General features: G+C 43.6%; 3 protein-coding genes across 3 annotated transcripts in view; all 3 read left to right on the top strand.

The window, feature by feature from the left end:
• Positions 1–876: 876 nt before the first annotated feature.
• crygn2 (crystallin, gamma N2) lies at positions 877–4,273 on the top strand. The gene is made up of 5 exons (XM_071484302.1): positions 877–1,012; positions 1,920–2,011; positions 2,880–3,036; positions 3,433–3,578; positions 4,049–4,273. Exons 1-5 carry the CDS (start codon positions 992–994, stop codon positions 4,182–4,184), a joined length of 552 nt encoding a protein of 183 aa, XP_071340403.1. The 5' UTR covers positions 877–991; the 3' UTR covers positions 4,185–4,273.
• A 3,777-nt stretch (positions 4,274–8,050) lies between these two features.
• LOC139624901 (serine-rich adhesin for platelets-like) lies at positions 8,051–12,890 on the top strand. The gene is made up of 7 exons (XM_071484298.1): positions 8,051–8,311; positions 8,604–8,742; positions 8,866–8,985; positions 9,687–9,806; positions 10,508–10,627; positions 11,329–11,448; positions 12,150–12,890. The coding sequence occupies exons 2-7, from the start codon at positions 8,612–8,614 to the stop codon at positions 12,271–12,273; spliced, it is 735 nt and encodes a 244-aa protein (XP_071340399.1). The 5' UTR covers positions 8,051–8,311; positions 8,604–8,611; the 3' UTR covers positions 12,274–12,890.
• Positions 12,623–25,442, top strand: part of LOC139625729 (NACHT, LRR and PYD domains-containing protein 12-like) — a 30,765-nt gene continuing 17,945 nt past the window's right edge. The window contains exons 1-11 of the mRNA XM_071485909.1: positions 12,623–12,681; positions 12,971–13,090; positions 13,792–13,911; positions 14,613–14,732; positions 15,434–15,553; positions 16,255–16,374; positions 17,076–17,195; positions 17,319–17,438; positions 17,679–17,875; positions 20,082–21,870; positions 22,816–22,992. Of these exons, the coding sequence (XP_071342010.1) occupies positions 12,623–12,681; positions 12,971–13,090; positions 13,792–13,911; positions 14,613–14,732; positions 15,434–15,553; positions 16,255–16,374; positions 17,076–17,195; positions 17,319–17,438; positions 17,679–17,875; positions 20,082–21,870; positions 22,816–22,992 (3,062 nt within the window). The remainder of the gene's footprint in view (positions 12,682–12,970; positions 13,091–13,791; positions 13,912–14,612; positions 14,733–15,433; positions 15,554–16,254; positions 16,375–17,075; positions 17,196–17,318; positions 17,439–17,678; positions 17,876–20,081; positions 21,871–22,815; positions 22,993–25,442) is intronic.

Below are 25,442 nucleotides of genomic sequence, written 5' to 3'. Positions count from 1 at the left end.
GGGCAGACGGCAGCATCAGGACCTGGTGGTGTGATGAGTGAACTGATATATTTAGAGCTTTTACTGTCAGTGCTACAGTCCAAGTACAATCAGCTGGAAGTACCTTGAATTCTGTTGTAGATACTTTACCTGCCTCAGGTAAACCTGAGGGGTCGTCAGATGATTCATGGGAAAGGAGAAGAAACAAAGTTCTGTTTTTAACCCCCCCCCCCCATCAGTCACCTCAGATTTAGTCCAGAACCAGTGGACTTAACTCTCTGAGTGTATGTGATGCAGTAAAATGACCAGAGGATCAATGACCTGATCAGAGATCAGTCACTTCTCACACTCATTTCACTGATAATACGTCTGTACCTGCAGGACGTTTACTTGTGATGGAGTAGGTTTACATTCATGTGTTTACTTAAGTGAAAGATTCTTCTTCTTCTACCACTGGTGGAACATGAGATTGTGAATAATGATGTAAATGATTTTCACACTGACAGTAGTATCAGGGGTTCGGATCCCGGCTCGAGGAAAACCTGTGAAACCAGTTACTGTGAGAGAGTTTGAGGTGTCACTCTTTTCCTCTCTGCCTCTGTCTTGATCCTCATGTTTCCCGTCTACACCGTTAGCTGAAGTGTAACTGTGAGAAATGTTGTACAAAGCAGTGACAGTCGGAGCTCTGTATGAATCCTGTCACTGTCTCTGTGTCTCTATAGAAACGTGGTATGTGCAGTATCACTGACCCTGCAAAGCTCAGGCCAAGCACATTCTATTGAGACAACACACACACACACACAGCAGAATCAGCAGACACATCAGGATGAAGGGAAAGCGTCGAGGCAGCAGAAACCTTTAAAGCCTCGTCTTTTGTCCTCTGAGCCTGGACCTCGCCCCTCGCTCGCCCCTCGCTTGCCCCCCTGCCGTATATATTGGGGTGTCCAACTTTTTCTCTGTTACACTGTGTGTGTGGTTGTGGGCTTGGTTGGACGACATCCAGTGGGCAAAAATGTCACAGTACTCTGGAAAGGTGAGTAAGACGGCCGCTGGTGAAAACCACAGAACTTACAGTTGAAAGTGTGGAGATTTAGCTGGTCGGTGGATCGTGTGGAGACTGAGACTTCAGGACTTTACAGTCTGTGGATCAACAGGGTGCTCTGCTACATCTGATACAGGACTGAGCCAAACATTTGATTTAATTCTAAAGTTTACTTTTTATGGGTCTGATGTTGGAAATCAATTCAGAAATTCTGTTCAAATTTAGTCATTTAAATTGCTGGACTTTTGAATGGAGTTTGGTGCGATGCTCCTGTTGCACTGACTGGTCGAGCCACAACGTCACTTTATTTTCAAAAGGTCCTCAAGACACAAGAGAATGAAAAATGAAATTAGAGAGATTTTATTCTCTTCTACAGAAAAACAGATTAAAGTTTATAGATGATGATGAGTTGGAGTCAGTCAGGGTGACCCTTCTCACCATGTTGTAGTGACGTGGACGTGTACTTTAGGGTGTGGCAGTACACTGTGACATCACTGCTGGGCGTGGTTACAGGTGCAACAGGCTGAAAACAGGGCTGGATGCTGCCCAGTGTTTTACAGACTGTTTTCTCTGTCAGGATGAAACTGAATTCAATGATGCGTTATTTAACCACCTGGTGGGAGGCAGCAGATCCCCGTCAAGTCTTAAGTCCGGACTTCTGCTGAGTCCTGTGTGTTTCTGGTCTGACACAGATACTGTCTGAATGAGTTGATCCTGCTTAACTCACTGAGATGTAGACCTCATTAGACATCTGGCTTCAACTCAATCATCCAGTTCTGCCTCTAAATCTCCACAATCAATTCAGTAAATCTACACATCTCCTCACGTGAGAGGATTTCTACCTGTAGAGGCAGCAGCCACAGGTGAGTGATCACGTATGTCTTTATTTTCCCTCCAGATTACCTTCTATGAGGGGAAGTGCTTCACTGGCAGGAAGCTGGAGGTCAGAGGAGACTGTGATAACTTCCAGGACCGCGGCTTCATGAACAGGTGACAGAAAAATAAAATACCATTTTATTTCCTTCATGTTTTCCTGACTGTCATGAAAACAGTAGCAGGGATTTTCAGCTGTGGTCCAGAGGCTCCGCTGCTAATGAGCTGCAGAGGTTCGTGTTACTCTCTCAGCAACAGAATCAAAACCTAATGCAGAACCAGCCTCGCTGCAGTTACGTGGCATTAACGACCTCAGTGTCTGACTCAATGCAGCGACACACTTCTCTTCTTAAATGAAGAACTTTCACTTCCCTGTTGTCACAGTCGAAAAAAACAGATTTATCACACAAGTGGAGTTGAACACTGTAAATATGTGATCTGGTTTCAAATAGAACTGACAAACTCAACCTGAATCTGACATGTGACAGCCTCACATCTGAACAACAGAAATATTCTGGAGGATATTTGGTGTTTGGTTATTTCCTCATGATATTTACAGCTCACCTCTGTCGCTCCTCAAATAATGAAACACATGATAAAACAACACTGAGGCAGGTGGGATTACCTGCAGCCTCCTACAACAGCTGACAGTCCTGTTCATACTCACCACTCTGCTCAAAACACTCCACATTTAGAACAGAAATAACATTTTCATATTATATTTTATTTTTTGGTGGATGTGAAGACACTGATTTTTCACAATAAAAGCCCGCTTATAAAGGAAACACCACAGGACTTGTGAAAAGTGTAGATTCCTCATTCTGAGAAAACGTGTGAAACCTGCCTCTTGCAGCAGCGACGAGTTAGTGCCGTGGACACGGATGTTGTTCTGAGTTTATGAAGACAGCAGGTGAACACAGTGGGAGCTCGTATGAATGGAGGAGATGTGGGAGTTTCTGGAGCCTCATCTTTGGTGTATTTTCAGGGTGAACTCCATCCGTGTGGAGAGCGGAGCCTGGATTTGCTACGACCACCCCGACTTTAAGGGCCAGCAGTACATCCTGGAGCACGGAGAGTACCCAGAGTTCCAGAGGTGGAACTCCCACAACGACCACATGGGATCCTGCAAGCCCATCCGCATGGTAAACACCTCTGACAGGGTCTGTTTGTAATGTTCGGCCTGTCGGGTCACGCATTTCCTCGGCACCAGTTTTTATGCACATTGTGTGAGTGGAAGCGTCAGATACCAGCAAGAGAAAAAAGGCAAAATATCGCAAATAAAAAAAACAAATTCAATAAAGTTCTTTTCAAACTTGCCCCACATCTCCATCTGAATGTGGTGGAACTGGAGGAGGAAATGAGTCTTTTCCATCCACCAGAGACAGACAGAGGACAAACAGTGATGGAGGCAGAGCTCCCTGGGAGGAAACTACCAGACTCCTGCATGTCAGAGAAAACAGCTGAATATAGTGATGGTCCTTCTCTGTCCTGAACACTAACCTGCTGCGTGTCTGTCCCCCTCCCTGTGTCTCCGTCAGCACGGAGAGCACTACCGCATCGAGCTGTTCGAGGCCTGTAACTTCTCCGGTCAGTGTGTGGACATCTGCGATGACTGTCCCTTCCTGCAGAGCCGCGGGTTCTCCAAGAACTGCATCAACTCCGTCAAGGTCTACGGAGACGGAGCGTGAGTTTAACACAGACACAGTTTTATTACACGACCGTGGGTCCAGGTCTGTGGACCTGCTGCACACAGGTGATGCACAGTGACACATCCACAGAGAACAGGCCAGAAATCCAGCAGAACAACTGGGTCAACTCCCTGCACATCCTCAGGACTTAGAGCTGAAACATTTCATCAGTTAGTTCACCAGGAACAGTTTGAATCATTGATTTGTCCTCATTTTTCTCAGCAAAACAAAGTGTCACAAATTCTCTGGTTCTTTCACTGATGAGTCTTTTGTGACTGTTGCCCAGAAAACAAAATCTATTTAAATATGTCTTATATGTGTAACTTGGATGATGGGAAAATGGGTTTGGCATTTTTATATTTTCTGATATTTTACAGCTCAAACAAATAAACGATTAATCAGGAAAATCAGATGAATCAATAATTACAACATTTAACAGATTTACTTCTCCAACCTCTCTCTTCAGCTGGGTGATGTACGAGGAGCCAAACTTCCGCGGCCGCATGTACATCGTGGAGCGTGGAGACTACTGCAGCCACAACGAGTGGCAGGCCCAGAACCCCAACATCCAGTCCATCCGCAGAGTCGTCAACTACTTCTAAAACCCCGCCTCTGACCTCTGACCCCCGCTGTAATCATGTACAATAAATAAAGCCAAACTAAAATAAGAAAACAGGTTTTTTATCAAACACTTTCTGAGTGTGTGTTGTTTTGTGTGGCCACAGTACACTGGATATTTAGACCTCTGGTTCCCAACCTGAGGGTCAGGACCCCAACAAGGAGCTGCAAGATAAATCTGAAGGGTTTTAATGAGCAAAAGAGGAGAAAACTACACACTTCCCTCTAATTCTTCTGTTTTATTCTTGTACATATTTGAATAATTTGACAACTTTTAAAGTTATCATGGAAAGAAGTCAGACTCTGCAGCAGATGGTGATGAGTCAAAGCCAAAAACAGATCATATTCATATATTTCCACGATGATTGTAACTTTGTCCTGGATGAAAACTGATCAGACCCTCTGTGTGTTTCAAGAGCAGAACACTAGATATTTCCAGTCAGTTCCGCTGTCAGCTCTGTCCGATGATCTGTGGAGACTGTTCCAGCGGCTGAGGCCAGAGATCGGCTCTGACTTTGTTCTAACCCTCCACCACCTCTCAAACGCTTCAGACTTTATCATAAACACATTGGACTTTTATCTTTCACTGCTGAGCTACGACTGAGGACCTTCACACTTCCGGTGTTCTAACCAATCAGCTTTAAGCAGATGGTGATAAAAGCACCGCTGTGTCTGCCTGTGAGTAAAATGACTGAACCAGGTGTTTTCATCACAGCAAACAGGTGTACAGAGGCTGCAGGTCCGAACCTGAGGACGTTCAGAGCTGACAGAACTGGAAATACAGACGGCACTTCCTGTTTTGGACCAACCCGCCCACCGTAGCTCCCACACATAAACAGACTCATGGTTTTCTTAAGTTAATGAAAAGTGAATAAACACAAAGGCGAGTTTTCTTCTACACAAACCAGGTTCATTCATTTTGTGATTTTTGTCGCATTTATTCGTCACTTTTCCACTTTTTTCAGGAAAGTAGTTTTTAATCGACATGTTCTCATCACTGGGTTCAGACGCCGCCATGATTGTTCATCACTTCCTCCAGTTTCTTCAGGTGTTTTAATTTAAGTCCCTGAGCTTCTGTGATAGTTTGTGTGATGTGTGAGCAGCAGTGTCTCCTCCTGACTGCAGGTCACCACCTGTCATCAACAACCACCGCCTCATTATTTATAGATGAGGGACCTTCACTGTGTCAGCGGGTTCAACTAGAACTGAGTCCGGCCTGGACGCAGCGTCCTCCGGGTCAGCAGCGGGGGCCTGAGCCGCTGCAGCCCGCGGCCCCTCTCTGTCCCTGGGGGAGGAACCGTCCTCATCACCGCCTCTACCTCCCTCAGTGTGAGCTCAGGGTGCAGTAAATGTTCAGAGGCATTCTTCATTTAGATTACATCTTTATAGAAAATAATGTTGATATATTTTTCATTTTCAGATCAAGTATCTGTGAAACAGTGAAACACAGAAAGAGCAGTGACGGGACATGAAGCTTTTTAAAGAAGACATGCCGCATAAATCTGCTCCTCAATGACAGAAAGTAAACGTGATAACTTTATCTGATGAGTTGTAGTTTTCTGTCACATGCAGCATCAATATATTAAAATTGCCTGAAAGACAATTTAATCGTAATATTTTTGCCTGGTTATGATTATTTTAAATGTTGATCCAGTGTGACTTTAGGCTCTGAAGCTTCAGGCTGAATGTTGTTGCTGTTTAATGCGTGTTTAAAGCTCCGGGCCTTTAAACCACGGGATGGAGAGACGCTACTGCGCAGTCTCTATGGGCCGCATAACCCGGAAGTAACCCGGAAGCCAGAAACTTTTTTTTTATGCACCAGGCGAGCAACTTGTATTGAACTGAATGGCGCCATTTTTAGATCCGTCATCCAGGTCTGATAAAACATCCATGGTTGAGAGCCGTTCTTTCTTCTCTCTCCCTGAGTTCACACCTGTGGTTCACACAAGCTCCTCCTTGCTCCTCCCCTGAGAGAGGCGGAGAGAGCGTGGGGAGGAGCATGGGGAGGAGCGTGGGGAGGAGCGTGGGGAGGAGCATGGGGAGGAGCTGATTTCATATGCAAATGTCTTATGAGTTGTGCACGCTCCCTTCACCTGAGCGCCTCGGAGTCGGCAGCAGCCTGGAGGAGGGGGAGGAGCAGCATTGGATGCACCTTTCGCTCGAGGCAGACAGATCACTTGTCTTCCTCAATGCAAATTTGCCGAAGGACAAGAAGCAGAGGCCATGAAGCATGGAACTGCTTTATTACTTTGGGAGTGTCATTTCTTTTGTTGACCCTTTATTTTGTTCTTGGGGTTATGGTTCAGAGTAAAGGGGCTGATCTCCTGTTGTTGCAGGTCAGGTACAGGCTACTATTCACCCGAGGACAGTTCAGGAGTCCTCCTCAGGGTTGAGCTCTATTTTTATTTTACTTTTTTACAAAGCAACTGTATGCACCTCAGGACAGCTCACTAGTCCATTGTACAGTTTGTATTAGTGGTACTAGTGGGCTGTATGCACATTTCTCTAATAACTACCAATTACCTGTGCAATAAAACTGGGCCTAAAGTGCAATAATCGGGTTTTCATTCATACCACGTGTAAATATCTGTACATATTACTTGCCTTTTTATACCTCCTTTATTTTAATTTTGTGTTCTCTTTAGGTTTCTATTTATTTTATTTAATTACCACTGTTTGCACCAAGGGAGCAGCGCTCAAATTTCGTTGTACTATGTATAATGACAATAAAGGCGATTCCGATTCTGATAATTTATTGTAGTTTTATCTATTTTTCTAATACTTGAACTATTGTTTTTGAGTTTTCTATCAAAATATTCTTGTGTGAAACGTTTTTCTCTAAAATTTGCACTAAAACAAGACACAGTGTTACTGACCAACAACTTTAATCTTTATTATAAGCCTTTATTATATCATTTTAAAATATTGTTTTGAGTTTTTCTGTATTGTTAAAAATGTTTTTATTATAATATTTTGCACTAAAAGCTTTTGCATGGAACTTGACTGTCGCCTGATTTGTTTTTATTGTGTATTTCTAAGTGTTCAGGTGTTGCATGAATAACAAAGTCAAAGTAGTTTCACACACACACACACACTTTGTACAAAGGGTAAATAGTCATCTCACTGACCCTAAGCTGTCGACCTGACAGCGGCTGAGACCGTAACCTCGTTATGAAAACGTTTCCTGGGCCACAGACCAGGTGAGAAGTGGGGTCATTTCCTCACAGGCTTCCATACAATTGCACTTCTGTCTGCAGCCAGTGGGGCCGCCCTGAGGGTCAGTAAGATATAAATTATATTATATTATATTATATTATATTATATTATATTATATTATATTATATTATATTATATTATATTATATTATATTATATTATATTATATTATATTATATGTTATATTATAATACATCCATGGGCAGTACACAGGATGTATTATAATATAATATATGTTATATTATAATACATCCATGGGCAGTACACAGGATGTATTATAATATAATATATGTTATATTATAATATATATTATATTATAATACATCCATGGTCAGTACACAGGATGTATTATAATATAATATATGTTATATTATAATATATATTATATTATAATACATCCATGGTCAGTACACAGGATGTATTATAATATAATATATGTTATATTATAATACATCCATGGGCAGTACACAGGATGTATTATAATATAATATATGTTATATTATAATATATATTATATTATAATACATCCATGGTCAGTACACAGGATGTATTATAATATAATATATATTATAATATAATATATATTATATTATAATACATCCATGGTCAGTACACAGGATGCAGGTTTGAGGCTCTTCCGGCTTCACTTCCCGGAGCTGGTGTCGACGCATGTTTTTATTTACAGGTTTATGATCAACACGGTGTTTTATCGTCTTCAGACGGAATTTACAGACGCGGACATCAAATTAGGCTTTTTGGACCAACCCGCCCACCGTAGCTCCGACACGTAAACAGACTTTTCTAAGTGAAAGTGAAACTTTCAGGAGTCTTATAAACAGTCTGTGGTTCAGGCGCCATCTTGGACGGAGCAGCAGCGGGAAACGGGGCTGAGGCAGGTGAGTGTTAACACAACATTATTGTGATTATTTCACCGTCACAGTGTGAGTGGGTTTGTCCCTGTGGACCGTGGAGGAGTCACAGTGAAGTTGTCCACAGACAGAGAAGGAGGAACGACATGAGGTGTGGTTCTTCCTGTTCTCAGTCAACACAACAGACCCACAACTGAGCAGCAGGTTTATATTATATTATACCCTGTTATCTGGTGTGTGTGTGTGTGTGTGTGTGTGAGTGTGAGAGAGAGAGAGAGAGCTCACAGTCAGTTACAGTCAGTTGCTGTTTCCCTCTCAGTCTAGAAGATGAGCGGTCGTGTGGAGGAAGAGGAGGAGAGAGCAGAGTCTCCAGGATCAGTCTGTCTGTCTCTGAGCAGTGACCAGTCCAAAGATGACCCTCTGTTCTTCAGTAAAGGACCTGGACCTTCAGTCACACAGTAAGAGAACAAACTCATTTTCACCACGTACCTGTTTGTTTCTTTAGAGCCACAGAAATGGTTTTCATGAGAAGATTCATCAGTGATTGATGTGATATGAATAAATGATGTTTGTGTTTGCAGAGGTCAGAGCCACAGACTGAGAGCAGAGTCTCCAGGATCAGTCTGTCTGTCTCTGAGCAGTGACCAGTCCAAAGATGACCCTCTGTTCTTCAGTAAAGGACCTGGACCTTCAGTCACACAGTAAGAGAACAAACTCATTTTCAGTTCCCGCTGCCAGTGACACTTTTTTCAAATTAATTTTGTGTTTGTGTTGTAAACTTTCTACGAAAATCTATTTTTTACCTAAAATCTAAGAAACTTGTCTGGACGGAGACAAAGAGAAATAATTCAGCTCATCTTCCTGTTAGTGTCTCTGGCCCTGTTCACACCTGGTGTTAACATCTGTCTCAGGTGATCCCATCACAGGTGTTCAGCTCTAGCTTCAGGTGTGAGGGCACCCAGGACGCGTTCAGGAAGCATTTGAGATCCGATCTCTCAGACCACATTGGGAGGTGGTCTGGGCCACATGTGGACACATTCTTTTAGCAGTGTCCATGCAAATGCGTCCTGGTCCGACTGAAGGACGGCCTCCTCTACTGACGTCTCTGACACAGTCTGATGAGTCTCGTCACAGTTTCATAGTAAACAGGAAATATTTTACTATTTCTAATGGATAGAACCTGATTTCACTGTGGAGCTGAAAGCAACGCATTGATTCACTCAACCTTTAATTACTGCTCGCTCTCTCTCTCACACATACATGGAAGCACGTTGACAAACGGACCCGGTCCTTCAGACGTCACCACGTACCTGTTTGTGTCTTTAGAGCCACAGAAATGGTTTTCATGAGAAGATTCATCAGTGATTGATGTGATATGAATAAATGATGTTTGTGTTTGCAGAGGTCAGAGCCACAGACTGAGAGCAGAGTCTCCAGGATCAGTCTGTCTGTCTCTGAGCAGTGACCAGTCCAAAGATGACCCTCTGTTCTTCAGTAAAGGACCTGGACCTTCAGTCACACAGTAAGAGAACAAACTCATTTTCAGTTCCCGCTGCCAGTGACACTTTTTTCAAATTAATTTTGTGTTTGTGTTGTAAACTTTCTACGAAAATCTATTTTTTACCTAAAATCTAAGAAACTTGTCTGGACGGAGACAAAGAGAAATAATTCAGCTCATCTTCCTGTTAGTGTCTCTGGCCCTGTTCACACCTGGTGTTAACATCTGTCTCAGGTGATCCCATCACAGGTGTTCAGCTCTAGCTTCAGGTGTGAGGGCACCCAGGACGCGTTCAGGAAGCATTTGAGATCCGATCTCTCAGACCACATTGGGAGGTGGTCTGGGCCACATGTGGACACATTCTTTTAGCAGTGTCCATGCAAATGCGTCCTGGTCCGACTGAAGGACGGCCTCCTCTACTGACGTCTCTGACACAGTCTGATGAGTCTCGTCACAGTTTCATAGTAAACAGGAAATATTTTACTATTTCTAATGGATAGAACCTGATTTCACTGTGGAGCTGAAAGCAACGCATTGATTCACTCAACCTTTAATTACTGCTCGCTCTCTCTCTCACACATACATGGAAGCACGTTGACAAACGGACCCGGTCCTTCAGACGTCACCACGTACCTGTTTGTGTCTTTAGAGCCACAGAAATGGTTTTCATGAGAAGATTCATCAGTGATTGATGTGATATGAATAAATGATGTTTGTGTTTGCAGAGGTCAGAGCCACAGACTGAGAGCAGAGTCTCCAGGATCAGTCTGTCTGTCTCTGAGCAGTGACCAGTCCAAAGATGACCCTCTGTTCTTCAGTAAAGGACCTGGACCTTCAGTCACACAGTAAGAGAACAAACTCATTTTCAGTTCCCGCTGCCAGTGACACTTTTTTCAAATTAATTTTGTGTTTGTGTTGTAAACTTTCTACGAAAATCTATTTTTTACCTAAAATCTAAGAAACTTGTCTGGACGGAGACAAAGAGAAATAATTCAGCTCATCTTCCTGTTAGTGTCTCTGGCCCTGTTCACACCTGGTGTTAACATCTGTCTCAGGTGATCCCATCACAGGTGTTCAGCTCTAGCTTCAGGTGTGAGGGCACCCAGGACGCGTTCAGGAAGCATTTGAGATCCGATCTCTCAGACCACATTGGGAGGTGGTCTGGGCCACATGTGGACACATTCTTTTAGCAGTGTCCATGCAAATGCGTCCTGGTCCGACTGAAGGACGGCCTCCTCTACTGACGTCTCTGACACAGTCTGATGAGTCTCGTCACAGTTTCATAGTAAACAGGAAATATTTTACTATTTCTAATGGATAGAACCTGATTTCACTGTGGAGCTGAAAGCAACGCATTGATTCACTCAACCTTTAATTACTGCTCGCTCTCTCTCTCACACATACATGGAAGCACGTTGACAAACGGACCCGGTCCTTCAGACGTCACCACGTACCTGTTTGTGTCTTTAGAGCCACAGAAATGGTTTTCATGAGAAGATTCATCAGTGATTGATGTGATATGAATAAATGATGTTTGTGTTTGCAGAGGTCAGAGCCACAGACTGAGAGCAGAGTCTCCAGGATCAGTCTGTCTGTCTCTGAGCAGTGACCAGTCCAAAGATGACCCTCTGTTCTTCAGTAAAGGACCTGGACCTTCAGTCACACAGTAAGAGAACAAACTCATTTTCAGTTCCCGCTGCCAGTGACACTTTTTTCAAATTAATTTTGTGTTTGTGTTGTAAACTTTCTACGAAAATCTATTTTTTACCTAAAATCTAAGAAACTTGTCTGGACGGAGACAAAGAGAAATAATTCAGCTCATCTTCCTGTTAGTGTCTCTGGCCCTGTTCACACCTGGTGTTAACATCTGTCTCAGGTGATCCCATCACAGGTGTTCAGCTCTAGCTTCAGGTGTGAGGGCACCCAGGACGCGTTCAGGAAGCATTTGAGATCCGATCTCTCAGACCACATTGGGAGGTGGTCTGGGCCACATGTGGACACATTCTTTTAGCAGTGTCCATGCAAATGCGTCCTGGTCCGACTGAAGGACGGCCTCCTCTACTGACGTCTCTGACACAGTCTGATGAGTCTCGTCACAGTTTCATAGTAAACAGGAAATATTTTACTATTTCTAATGGATAGAACCTGATTTCACTGTGGAGCTGAAAGCAACGCATTGATTCACTCAACCTTTAATTACTGCTCGCTCTCTCTCTCACACATACATGGAAGCACGTTGACAAACGGACCCGGTCCTTCAGACGTCACCACGTACCTGTTTGTGTCTTTAGAGCCACAGAAATGGTTTTCATGAGAAGATTCATCAGTGATTGATGTGATATGAATAAATGATGTTTGTGTTTGCAGAGGTCAGAGCCACAGACTGAGAGCAGAGTCTCCAGGATCAGTCTGTCTGTCTCTGAGCAGTGACCAGTCCAAAGATGACCCTCTGTTCTTCAGTAAAGGACCTGGACCTTCAGTCACACAGTAAGAGAACAAACTCATTTTCAGTTCCCGCTGCCAGTGACACTTTTTTCAAATTAATTTTGTGTTTGTGTTGTAAACTTTCTACGAAAATCTATTTTTTACCTAAAATCTAAGAAACTTGTCTGGACGGAGACAAAGAGAAATAATTCAGCTCATCTTCCTGTTAGTGTCTCTGGCCCTGTTCACACCTGGTGTTAACATCTGTCTCAGGTGATCCCATCACAGGTGTTCAGCTCTAGCTTCAGGTGTGAGGGCACCCAGGACGCGTTCAGGAAGCATTTGAGATCCGATCTCTCAGACCACATTGGGAGGTGGTCTGGGCCACATGTGGACACATTCTTTTAGCAGTGTCCATGCAAATGCGTCCTGGTCCGACTGAAGGACGGCCTCCTCTACTGACGTCTCTGACACAGTCTGATGAGTCTCGTCACAGTTTCATAGTAAACAGGAAATATTTTACTATTTCTAATGGATAGAACCTGATTTCACTGTGGAGCTGAAAGCAACGCATTGATTCACTCAACCTTTAATTACTGCTCGCTCTCTCTCTCACACATACATGGAAGCACGTTGACAAACGGACCCGGTCCTTCAGACGTCACCACGTACCTGTTTGTGTCTTTAGAGCCACAGACATGGTTTTCATGAGAAGATTCATCAGTGATTGATGTGATATGAATAAATGATGTTTGTGTTTGCAGAGGTCAGAGCCACAGACTGAGAGCAGAGTCTCCAGGATCAGTCTGTCTGTCCCTGAGCAGTGACCAGTCCAAAGATGACCCTCTGTTCTTCAGTAAAGGACCTGGACCTTCAGTCACACAGTAAGAGAACAAACTCATTTTCAGTTCCCGCTGCCAGTGACACTTTTTTCAAATTAATTTTGTGTTTGTGTTGTAAACTTTCTACGAAAATCTATTTTTTACCTAAAATCTAAGAAACTTGTCTGGACGGAGACAAAGAGAAATAATTCAGCTCATCTTCCTGTTAGTGTCTCTGGCCCTGTTCACACCTGGTGTTAACATCTGTCTCAGGTGATCCCATCACAGGTGTTCAGCTCTAGCTTCAGGTGTGAGGGCACCCAGGACGCGTTCAGGAAGCATTTGAGATCCGATCTCTCAGACCACATTGGGAGGTGGTCTGGGCCACATGTGGACACATTCTTTTAGCAGTGTCCATGCAAATGCGTCCTGGTCCGACTGAAGGACGGCCTCCTCTACTGACGTCTCTGACACAGTCTGATGAGTCTCGTCACAGTTTCATAGTAAACAGGAAATATTTTACTATTTCTAATGGATAGAACCTGATTTCACTGTGGAGCTGAAAGCAACGCATTGATTCACTCAACCTTTAATTACTGCTCGCTCTCTCTCTCACACATACATGGAAGCACGTTGACAAACGGACCCGGTCCTTCAGACGTCACCACGTACCTGTTTGTGTCTTTAGAGCCACAGAAATGGTTTTCATGAGAAGATTCATCAGTGATTGATGTGATATGAATAAATGATGTTTGTGTTTGCAGAGGTCAGAGCCACAGACTGAGAGCAGAGTCTCCAGGATCAGTCTGTCTGTCTCTGAGCAGTGACCAGTCCAAAGATGACCCTCTGTTCTTCAGTAAAGGACCTGGACCTTCAGTCACACAGTAAGAGAACAAACTCATTTTCAGTTCCCGCTGCCAGTGACACTTTTTTCAAATTAATTTTGTGTTTGTGTTGTAAACTTTCTACGAAAATCTATTTTTTACCTAAAATCTAAGAAACTTGTCTGGACGGAGACAAAGAGAAATAATTCAGCTCATCTTCCTGTTAGTGTCTCTGGCCCTGTTCACACCTGGTGTTAACATCTGTCTCAGGTGATCCCATCACAGGTGTTCAGCTCTAGCTTCAGGTGTGAGGGCACCCAGGACGCGTTCAGGAAGCATTTGAGATCCGATCTCTCAGACCACATTGGGAGGTGGTCTGGGCCACATGTGGACACATTCTTTTAGCAGTGTCCATGCAAATGCGTCCTGGTCCGACTGAAGGACGGCCTCCTCTACTGACGTCTCTGACACAGTCTGATGAGTCTCGTCACAGTTTCATAGTAAACAGGAAATATTTTACTATTTCTAATGGATAGAACCTGATTTCACTGTGGAGCTGAAAGCAACGCATTGATTCACTCAACCTTTAATTACTGCTCGCTCTCTCTCTCACACATACATGGAAGCACGTTGACAAACGGACCCGGTCCTTCAGACGTCACCACGTACCTGTTTGTGTCTTTAGAGCCACAGAAATGGTTTTCATGAGAAGATTCATCAGTGATTGATGTGATATGAATAAATGATGTTTGTGTTTGCAGAGGTCAGAGCCACAGACTGAGAGCAGAGTCTCCAGGATCAGTCTGTCTGTCTCTGAGCAGTGACCAGTCCAAAGATGACCCTCTGTTCTTCAGTAAAGGACCTGGACCTTCAGTCACACAGTAAGAGAACAAACTCATTTTCAGTTCCCGCTGCCAGTGACACTTTTTTCAAATTAATTTTGTGTTTGTGTTGTAAACTTTCTACGAAAATCTATTTTTTACCTAAAATCTAAGAAACTTGTCTGGACGGAGACAAAGAGAAATAATTCAGCTCATCTTCCTGTTAGTGTCTCTGGCCCTGTTCACACCTGGTGTTAACATCTGTCTCAGGTGATCCCATCACAGGTGTTCAGCTCTAGCTTCAGGTGTGAGGGCACCCAGGACGCGTTCAGGAAGCATTTGAGATCCGATCTCTCAGACCACATTGGGAGGTGGTCTGGGCCACATGTGGACACATTCTTTTAGCAGTGTCCATGCAAATGCGTCCTGGTCCGACTGAAGGACGGCCTCCTCTACTGACGTCTCTGACACAGTCTGATGAGTCTCGTCACAGTTTCATAGTAAACAGGAAATATTTTACTATTTCTAATGGATAGAACCTGATTTCACTGTGGAGCTGAAAGCAACGCATTGATTCACTCAACCTTTAATTACTGCTCGCTCTCTCTCTCACACATACATGGAAGCACGTTGACAAACGGACCCGGTCCTTCAGACGTCACCACGTACCTGTTTGTGTCTTTAGAGCCACAGAAATGGTTTTCATGAGAAGATTCATCAGTGATTGATGTGATATGAATAAATGATGTTTGTGTTTGCAGAGGTCAGAGCCACAGACTGAGAGCAGAGTCTCCAGGATCAGTCTGTCTGTCTCTGAGCAGTGACCAGTCCAAAGATGACCCTCTGTTCTTCAGTAAAGGACCTGGACCTTCAGTCACACAGTAAGAGAACAAACTCATTTTCAGTTCCCGCTGCCAGTGACACTTTTTTCAAATTAATTTTGTGTTTGTGTTGTAAACTTTCTACGAAAATCTATTTTTTACCTAAAATCTAAGAAACTTGTCTGGACGGAGACAAAGAGAAATAATTCAGCTCATCTTCCTGTTAGTGTCTCTGGCCCTGTTCACACCTGGTGTTAACATCTGTCTCAGGTGATCCCATCACAGGTGTTCAGCTCTAGCTTCAGGTGTGAGGGCACCCAGGACGCGTTCAGGAAGCATTTGAGATCCGATCTCTCAGACCACATTGGGAGGTGGTCTGGGCCACATGTGGACACATTCTTTTAGCAGTGTCCATGCAAATGCGTCCTGGTCCGACTGAAGGACGGCCTCCTCTACTGACGTCTCTGACACAGTCTGATGAGTCTCGTCACAGTTTCATAGTAAACAGGAAATATTTTACTATTTCTAATGGATAGAACCTGATTTCACTGTGGAGCTGAAAGCAACGCATTGATTCACTCAACCTTTAATTACTGCTCGCTCTCTCTCTCACACATACATGGAAGCACGTTGACAAACGGACCCGGTCCTTCAGACGTCACCACGTACCTGTTTGTGTCTTTAGAGCCACAGAAATGGTTTTCATGAGAAGATTCATCAGTGATTGATGTGATATGAATAAATGATGTTTGTGTTTGCAGAGGTCAGAGCCACAGACTGAGAGCAGAGTCTCCAGGATCAGTCTGTCTGTCTCTGAGCAGTGACCAGTCCAAAGATGACCCTCTGTTCTTCAGTAAAGGACCTGGACCTTCAGTCACACAGTAAGAGAACAAACTCATTTTCAGTTCCCGCTGCCAGTGACACTTTTTTCAAATTAATTTTGTGTTTGTGTTGTAAACTTTCTACGAAAATCTATTTTTTACCTAAAATCTAAGAAACTTGTCTGGACGGAGACAAAGAGAAATAATTCAGCTCATCTTCCTGTTAGTGTCTCTGGCCCTGTTCACACCTGGTGTTAACATCTGTCTCAGGTGATCCCATCACAGGTGTTCAGCTCTAGCTTCAGGTGTGAGGGCACCCAGGACGCGTTCAGGAAGCATTTGAGATCCGATCTCTCAGACCACATTGGGAGGTGGTCTGGGCCACATGTGGACACATTCTTTTAGCAGTGTCCATGCAAATGCGTCCTGGTCCGACTGAAGGACGGCCTCCTCTACTGACGTCTCTGACACAGTCTGATGAGTCTCGTCACAGTTTCATAGTAAACAGGAAATATTTTACTATTTCTAATGGATAGAACCTGATTTCACTGTGGAGCTGAAAGCAACGCATTGATTCACTCAACCTTTAATTACTGCTCGCTCTCTCTCTCACACATACATGGAAGCACGTTGACAAACGGACCCGGTCCTTCAGACGTCACCACGTACCTGTTTGTGTCTTTAGAGCCACAGAAATGGTTTTCATGAGAAGATTCATCAGTGATTGATGTGATATGAATAAATGATGTTTGTGTTTGCAGAGGTCAGAGCCACAGACTGAGAGCAGAGTCTCCAGGATCAGTCTGTCTGTCTCTGAGCAGTGACCAGTCCAAAGATGACCCTCTGTTCTTCAGTAAAGGACCTGGACCTTCAGTCACACAGTAAGAGAACAAACTCATTTTCACCACGTACCTGTTTGTTTCTTTAGAGCCACAGAAATGGTTTTCATGAGTAGATTCATCAGTGATTGATGTGATATGAATAAATGATGTTTGTGTTTGCAGAGGTCAGAGCCACAGACTGAGAGCAGAGTCTCCAGGATCAGTCTGTCCGTCTCTGAGCAGTGACCAGTCCAAAGATGACCCTCTGTTCTTCAGTAAAGGACCTGGACCTTCAGTCACACAGTAAGAGAGTCTCTACTGTAAACTGAGCTGATAGAAGACGATGCTCTGGGAATAAAAATCTGCTAATAAATTTATATTCATGATGCTGAACCATTAGTGCAGATACTGTTTCACACTAAGATGGATCTTCAGGCTTTTATCACCAGAAACTACTGATGTTATTTCTCTAATAAAACCTATTTTCACCTTTTAAAACAACAGTCAACAAATCATTGTAGTTACACAGACACGTCTTCACAGAAAGAAGAGGAGGAGCCATGTCTATGTGGAGGAGCAGCTGTCCTGCTGTGCTCTGTGTCAGGACGTCCTGAAGGATCCAGTCTCTACCAGCTGTGGACACTGGTTCTGCAGACAGTGCTTCACCTCTTACTGGGACCAGTCTGGTTCTTCAGGAGTCCCCTCCTGTCCCCAGTGTGGAAAAAGACCCAGATTCAATAGTAAGAATAACAATAATAATTATTATTAATGTTACAAAACTAACAAGACAACTAACAATAATTGTAGCAGCAGGTGTTGAGCAGGATCATGGGGCAGTAGGTGGTTTGGAGTCACAGATCCAGACGAGAGAGAGAGAGAGAGAGAGAGAGAGAGGTTGAGTGATACAGTGGTTTTCAGAAAGTTTAGTCTGATGTAAGCAGGGAGGGGGTAAGAAAAGACTCTGCAGCCGGTTGACATCTTTTTAACTCTGAGAACAGAGAGCAGGACATGGAAAATAAGGTTTAAGGATCAGACAGGTATGAAGGAACAAGTCCATTTAGAAGAGTCATTAAAAGAACCTTAATGTCTGATCTGATATATAACATATAAATTTATAGAAAAGACAGAATTTTAGCTGCTATGTGGTGAAAGAAGACGTCTCTGTGAGGTCTTTAATGTGCTGATGGAAGGAGAGGGGAGGATCAGATGTGACACCCAGATTTTCACAGAGCTTTTCACAGCAGACAAACAGATCTCTGGCTTCAGGATTTGAGAGGAAGCCTCAGCTTTTATAGGCTCATACAGCTGAGTATCATCAGTGTAACAGTGGAAATTAATTCCATGACTGCAGGTGGTTTGGCCAAGAAGTAAAACACAAAGAGAGAAAAGCAGAGGGCCGAGAGCAGACCCCCGGGGTGCTCTATATTTCACATCAGAATAGGTTGATATAGTGTTATTACAGGAGACACACTGTAAGACTTGAATCAGGTCAGGAACAGAGACGCTGAACTGGCTTTCCAGTCAGTAAAGGAGAATATAATGATCTGTGGTATCAAAAGCTGCACTGAGGTCCAGTAAGAGGAGCACAGAGGTGGAGTCTGAGGGGCCCTGCAGACTGACTGAACAGGTCCAGAGTTATTATTGATGGACAAGTGAGACGAAAGCTGCTGAGACACAGCTCTGTCCAGTACTTTAGAATAGAAAGGAAGGTTTGAGACTGGCTGATGAAGGGGAGGTTTCTTCAGTGAAGTTTTAACCACAGCATTTTTAAAGCCAGTGGGGACAGTTCAGTAGTTAATGATAATTAATAATGTTCAGCACTGAAGGTCCCAGAACTGTAAGTAGGAAGTAAGTGTGGCTACAGCGTCAAAATAAAAGTCTAGGATTGTGTTTATTGTGAGGTTGTGAAGTTAGAGAACTGGGCTGCTCCAGCAGTGGAGAGAGGACGCTTCTGTCTCAACACACACTCAGTTACTCTCACACTCAGTTCAGAGCCTGAGTTTCCTCAGTGAACCAGGGTGTAGACCTCTTTGACCATCAAGTTCTGGTGGTGAGAGGAGCAACTGAATCCAACAGACCAGTCAGAGCTGTGTTTCATTCACTGCCCTGTGGCTGCAGTGTTAATTAAACTGGTAGTTTAACTACATTCATATTCAGTTCAGGTCAGTTTTATTTGTATAGCACCAAATCATAATCGACATTATCTCCAGGCTCTTTACAGGTCAGACCTGAGTTGAGTCACTTGGACTCAAGGATGAACTGATTAGATTTTGGTGGTCGAAGGTCACGGTGACCTTACAAATCACTTTTTAGTCATCACTCGCGACTTCTGAGCTGGTGATTCTACTTTACTTTTATTTTACCACTGCTTCTCTACTGTAATTGAACCTCCTTTATCCAGCCCTGGCTGCTGTGAAGGCAGCCCAGACAATGCTTTCATCAGGCATGTGCAAAAGCCACTGCAGTGAGAAGGTTCAGCCACAGACTGGATGAAAATAATCAGTAAGTGCTAGAAAGGCTTTACTTTGAAGATCACAGGCCTTATCCAGGTGAATGTCAAAGTCATCTATAGTTAGAACCTGGTCGTGGTGTAGAGACCTGAGAGAAAGTTGTGAACCAGGGCCAGGTGGTCTGTAGAGTACCTCATTCAGTCATAAGTGTGAGGATAGTTTAAATACAAGAGCCTCAGAAGAGTTAAAGGTAACTTCAAGAGGTTAAACTGAAATAGATTTAGAGATTAATGCCACACCCCCACCTCGTTTAGTAACTCAAGCCACATGTTGGTGTTGACAGGAGGAAAATGTAGGAGGCCTGTGCACGTGACAATGTGGAGACACAGTTGTGATTCTGTTTAAAAAGCTTTTTAGTTTTTCTGTAGCTGATGAAAATAATCAGCAGATTCTCAGATTCTGTGTCTTCAGTCTGACATTGTCTCTTCTCTTGCAGCAGATAGTGGTCTGCAGGAGGTTTTAGATCAACATAAGATCAGTCTGAGGAGCAGATGTGAACGTGTGACTGAAGGAACTGATGGAACAGGAAGTGGAACCCTCCTCAACAGGATCTACACTGAGCTCTACATCACAGAGGGACAGAGTGAAGAGGTTAATACCCAACATGAGGTTAGGCAGCTGGAGATAGCTTCCAAGATGGAGACCCTCCATGACGCTCCAATCAAGTGTCAGGACATCTTTAAAGCCTTACCTGACCAACAGAGACACATCAGAGTGGTTCTGACCAACGGCGTTGCTGGCATTGGAAAAACCTTCTCAGTGCAGAAGTTCAGTCTGGACTGGGCAGAGGGCTTGGAGAACCAAGATGTCAGTCTGCTGGTTCTGCTTTCGTTCAGGGAGCTGAACCTGATCAGAGAGCAGCAGTGCAGTCTTCTCAGGCTGCTCCATGTTTTCCATCCAACATTACAGAAGGTCACAGCAGAGCAGCTCGCTGTCTGTAAAGTTGTGTTCATCTTGGACGGCCTGGATGAAAGCAGACTTTCACTGGATTTCACCAACAGGGAGGTTGTGTCTGATGTCACACAGACGTCATCAGTCAACCTGCTGTTGACAAACCTCATCCAGGGGAACCTGCTTCCCTCGGCTCTGGTCTGGATCACTTCCAGACCTGCAGCAGCCGATCAGATCCCTCCTACATGTGTTGACAGGGTAACAGAGGTACGAGGCTTCAATGACGCCCAGAAGGAGGAGTACTTCAGGAGGAGATCCAGTGATGAAGAGCTCACCAACAGAATCATCTCACACATCAAGAAGTCCAGGAGCCTCCACATCATGTGTCAAGTCCCAGTCTTCTGCTGGATCACTGCTACAGTTCTGGAGCACATGTTGACTACAGAGCAGAGAGGAGAGCTGCCCCAGACCCTGACTGACCTGTACTCACAACTCCTGCTGGTTCAGACAAAGAGGAAGAAGCTCAAGTATGATGAGGGACATGAGGCGAGTCCACAGGAGCTGACGGAGGCTGACAGGGAAGTTCTTCTGAAGCTGGGGAGGCTGGCGTTTGAACATCTGGAGAAAGGAAACATCATGTTCTACCAAGAAGACCTGGAGCAGTGTGGTCTGGATGTCACAGAGGCCTCGGTGTACTCAGGACTCTGTACTGAGATCTTCAAAAGAGAGAGTGTGATCTTCCAGAAAACTGTCTACTGCTTTGTTCATCTGAGCATTCAGGAGTTTCTGGCTGCAGTCTACATGTTCCACTGTTACACCAACAGGAAGACAGAGGTCCTGAAGAACTTCCTGAGAAAACATGTTGATTCAACCATGGATGTCTTCCTAAGAGCAGCCATGGAGAAATCCCTCAAGAGTAAAAATGGTCACCTGGACCTGTTTGTTCGCTTCCTTCATGGCCTCTCTCTGGAGTCCAACCAGAGACTCTTAGGAGGTCTGCTGGGTCAGACAGAGAACAGTCCAGAAACTATCCAGAGAGCCATGAAGAACCTGAAGAAGAAGAAGAAGACCAATATCTCTCCTGACAGAAGCATCAACATCTTCCACTGTCTGATGGAGATGAAGGACCACTCAGTTAATCAGGAGATCCAAGAGTTCCTGAAGTCAGAGACCAGATCAAAGAAGAAACTCTCTATGATCCACTGCTCAGCTCTGGCCTACATGCTGCAGATGTCAGAGGAGGTTCTGGATGAGTTGGACCTGAAGAAGTACAACACATCAGAGGAGGGACGACTGAGACTGATCCCATCTGTGAGGAACTGCAGGAAGGCTCGGTGAGTCCACATGTGATTATCATGAGTCATTATGTAGATTAGTGGTGAAGTTTTTCTAATAAACACTATAAAATCCTTCTAAATAAAATAATGTTCCACTGTGTCAGTTGTATTTAGTCACAGATGTTGTTGAGCTGTTTCAGACACTGAGAGCTAAATGTTCAGTTAGCTGTGTTTGTAGTCGTCAAGTTAATCAACAGTTATTTTATTTATGTCTAATAATTGTTAGATTTTTTATTCATCTTCCTCTGGGTGATGGAGACAAAATGCAAACCTGTTAAAACAAATGAAGAACTGGTTGAGGTTTTATCACAGCAGCATTTTATCTACTTTAAATGATTGGTTTGTTTTAATGTTGTTTTTTCTGAATCCTTTTTTAATTTGACTGATTTACTGATGGATTAATAATCATCAGTGAATTGTTTTAATTTAAATATCAGTTCATGAAATTGTTCTAATAAATCTACTAATTGAGTCTATTTCAGGATTCATTCATTCGTTTGTAAAATCTTTCATGAATTCCTGTGTTAATTGTTTTTATGATGGAATACTTAATAACCCTTCATATGAGTCTGGAGATGGATATCCTAAAGACTGAGAACATCTGTCTGACATTATGTTGAAGATAATTCAACCTCATCATTTTAAGTGAAGAAGTTTTTCACTGTGTGGAGACAGAGGGATCAGATCACTGACAGACTGAGGACGTAATGGAAGACTAACTGTGACCAAATTTCTCTGTCTTCACCTGAACCATGGTTCAAACTCTGCAGGTGTGAGAGAGAGTGATGAGAATTATTGTTTCATTCAAAATCAGTGAAATCAGATTCACTGAAAAAGAGAAAATATTCATCAACACGTGTCAAACTGTTTGTCATCAAATGCTTGAAGTGAATATAAAGTGTCGTCTCATAATGACATATTGTGTAATGTGTGTCATCACAGACTTGCTGATTGTGGACTCTCAGAGACTCACTGTGAAGTCGTGGCCTCAGCTCTGAAGTCCAGCCCCTCCCATCTGAGAGACCTGGACCTGAGTGACAACAAGGACCTGCAGGATTCAGGAGTGAAGCTTCTGTGTGCTGGACTGGAGAGTCCAAACTGTGGACTGGAGACTCTGAGGTCAGTTCACTGACTGGAGCTGGTGTAGTTTTTTAGATAATTCATATCATTGACAGTTTTTTTATTGCTCCAAATGAAACTTAAAGACTGGAGCAGGGTTTATTCAGAGGCCGACAGAAGCAGAGTCATGACAGGGACGTGATTGACAGATTTCCAGCTTCCACAGGTTCATGTCGTCCATCAGTCAGTGAAGATGAAGTCAGGACTGATGAGGCTGTGGAGTGTGTGAGGGACATGAATTCTCCTGCAGCTTGTGGACAGGAGAAAGTTCTGTTTGTGATTCAGAGCAGCTACACACTGGATTTAGTTTATAAAAAGCTTCTGTTCCCTGACAAATCAAACTTTAAGAGTCATCTAAATTCTTCATCTTTGAGAAAGTAAACATGGAGTACAGTCATGTGAAAAAGAAAGTACACCCTTTTTCAGTTCTGTGGTTTTATGTATCAGGACCTAATGAAAACTCATCTGGTCCTCAGCAGGTTCTAAAATTATTTAAATGGAACCTCAGGTGTAACAACACACAACAGATTCCCGTGTCATTATTTATTGAACAAAAATGAAGCTAAATGGAGAAGCCATGTGTGGAAAACTAAGTACACCCCATGATTCATTAGCTTGTAGAACCAGCTTTAGCAGCAATAACTTGAAGTAATCGTTTTCTGTTTGACTTTCTCGCTCTCTCACATCGTTGTGGAGGAATTTTGGCCCACTCTTCTTTACATGTTGCTTCAGTTCATTGAGGTTTGTGACATTTGTTTATGCACAGCTCTCTTAAGGTCCCGCCACAGCAGTACAATCAGGAGGAGGTCTGGACTTTGACTGGGCCATTGCAGCACCTTGGTTCTTTTCTTTTTCAGCCACTCTGTTGTAGATTTGCTGGTGTGCTTGGGATCAATGTCCTGTTGCATGACCCAGTTAAGCTTTAGCTGTCGGACAGACGGCCTCACATTTGACTCTAGAAGACTTTGGTATCCAGAGGAGAAATTGTTTGGAAATGGCCTTTTAACCCTTCCCAGACTGATGGGCAGCAACAACTGCTTCCCTAAGATCATGGCTGATGTCTTTCCTCCTTGGCATTGTGTTAACAACCACCTGAGTGCTCCAGACCAGCAACCTGCCAGAACTTCTGCCTTTATAGAAGTGGTCACACTTGCTGATGATCCGTTAATCAAGGACATTTGATGAGCAGCACCTGGCTGCTACTTACCCTCTTAATTCCTGTGGTAGCAGTAAGGGTGAACTTCATTTTTCACACACTGCTTCTGCATTTTGGCCGAGTTTTTGTTGAATAAATAATGACACTGTGTAATATGTCATGTGTTGTTGTTCACCTGAGGTTGTATTTACCTCATTTTAAGACTGAGACTGCTCAGGACCAGATGATTTTTATTATGTCCTGATAAAACCATAGAATTCAAAAAGGGTGAACTTTCTTTTTCACATGACTGTATATGAGGAGACCATAGAGGAAAAGTTTGAAAAGATCTATAATGATCAGTCTCTGTTGAGTTCAATGGAAGTCTTGATTCTGGACTCTACATATAAGAGACATCAAGTTGTCCGTCCCCACCAGCCTGTTCCACCAAACTGAAATGAGGACAAGGTCAAAGTCTCTTCTCTAAACAACAGAGTCCAGTGGGAACACTTCACAATCAGCAAACCTCACACACTGAGCCTCTACGGTCTCCATGACTGGACGTCTGAAGTCATGAGCTGAGGAGTTTTTACTGAAGGCAGTTGAACAGTGACTCAGCAGTTATTCATGAACATGTCAGTGAATCTTTACCACAGTCTGAAGATCAACCTGCAGCGACAGCTCTCAGATCTTCTGGACTGCTGCTCACCTGAAGACTCTCCAACAAACAGGTGTTGAACCTGTTAAAGTGGCATCAGTGAGGATCATGAACCACACCATCAAAGCTGAGGCTCCAAAATTAATTAATAAGATTTTATGGTTCGAAACTGAACTGAGCTGAAAACTTGAGACCTGGACTTGGACCTGGACTTGGACCTGGACTTGACCTGGACTTGACCTGGACCTGGACCTGGACTTGGACCTGGACCTGGTCTGCTGTGAGACTGGACTTTCCGCAGACTTGCAGACAAAAAGCTGAGGAGGTTTGACTTGATGCTACAGGGGGAGGAGCTGAACACTGCTGCACTGAACAGAGCTGTGACACCAGAATAAAACATGAGCTCATTATCATAAAATTTGTCTCTGCAGATAAACGAGGCTCCGCCTTCAGTCGTTCAGAGAGCTCCTTGTTATTTTGTACAATATTTAAGTTATTATTGTTTTCATTGGTCATGTTAATTGGAATAAAACATTCTGCAGTCCACACAGTTTTAATCAAACATCAGAGCTTAATGATAATTCAATCTCAGTAACACACCTGTCACCTGGGACAGTGAGACAATGGTTCATGGTTAAAGTGACAGTCGGGACCCTT

The sequence above is a fragment of the Trachinotus anak genome, unplaced genomic scaffold, assembly GCF_046630095.1.
Source record: "Trachinotus anak isolate AG129_WGS33_773 ecotype Australia unplaced genomic scaffold, CSIRO_AGI_Tana_v1 ptg000009l, whole genome shotgun sequence".
Lineage (NCBI taxonomy): Eukaryota > Metazoa > Chordata > Actinopteri > Carangiformes > Carangidae > Trachinotus > Trachinotus anak.
This window is presented reverse-complemented; position numbering and strand designations above follow the sequence as displayed.

Coding starts and splice junctions, on each gene's coding strand:
- crygn2 (XM_071484302.1), top strand. CDS start 992: ATGTCACAGTACTCTGGAAAG. Junction 2,012..2,879: donor GACCGCGGCTTCATGAACAG/GTGACAGAAAAA, acceptor GTGTATTTTCAG/GGTGAACTCCATCCGTGTGG. Junction 3,037..3,432: donor CCTGCAAGCCCATCCGCATG/GTAAACACCTCT, acceptor TGTCTCCGTCAG/CACGGAGAGCACTACCGCAT.
- LOC139624901 (XM_071484298.1), top strand. CDS start 8,612: ATGAGCGGTCGTGTGGAGGAAGAGGAGGAGAGAGCAGAGTCTCCAGGA. Junction 9,807..10,507: donor CCTGGACCTTCAGTCACACA/GTAAGAGAACAA, acceptor TTGTGTTTGCAG/AGGTCAGAGCCACAGACTGA. Junction 11,449..12,149: donor CCTGGACCTTCAGTCACACA/GTAAGAGAACAA, acceptor TTGTGTTTGCAG/AGGTCAGAGCCACAGACTGA.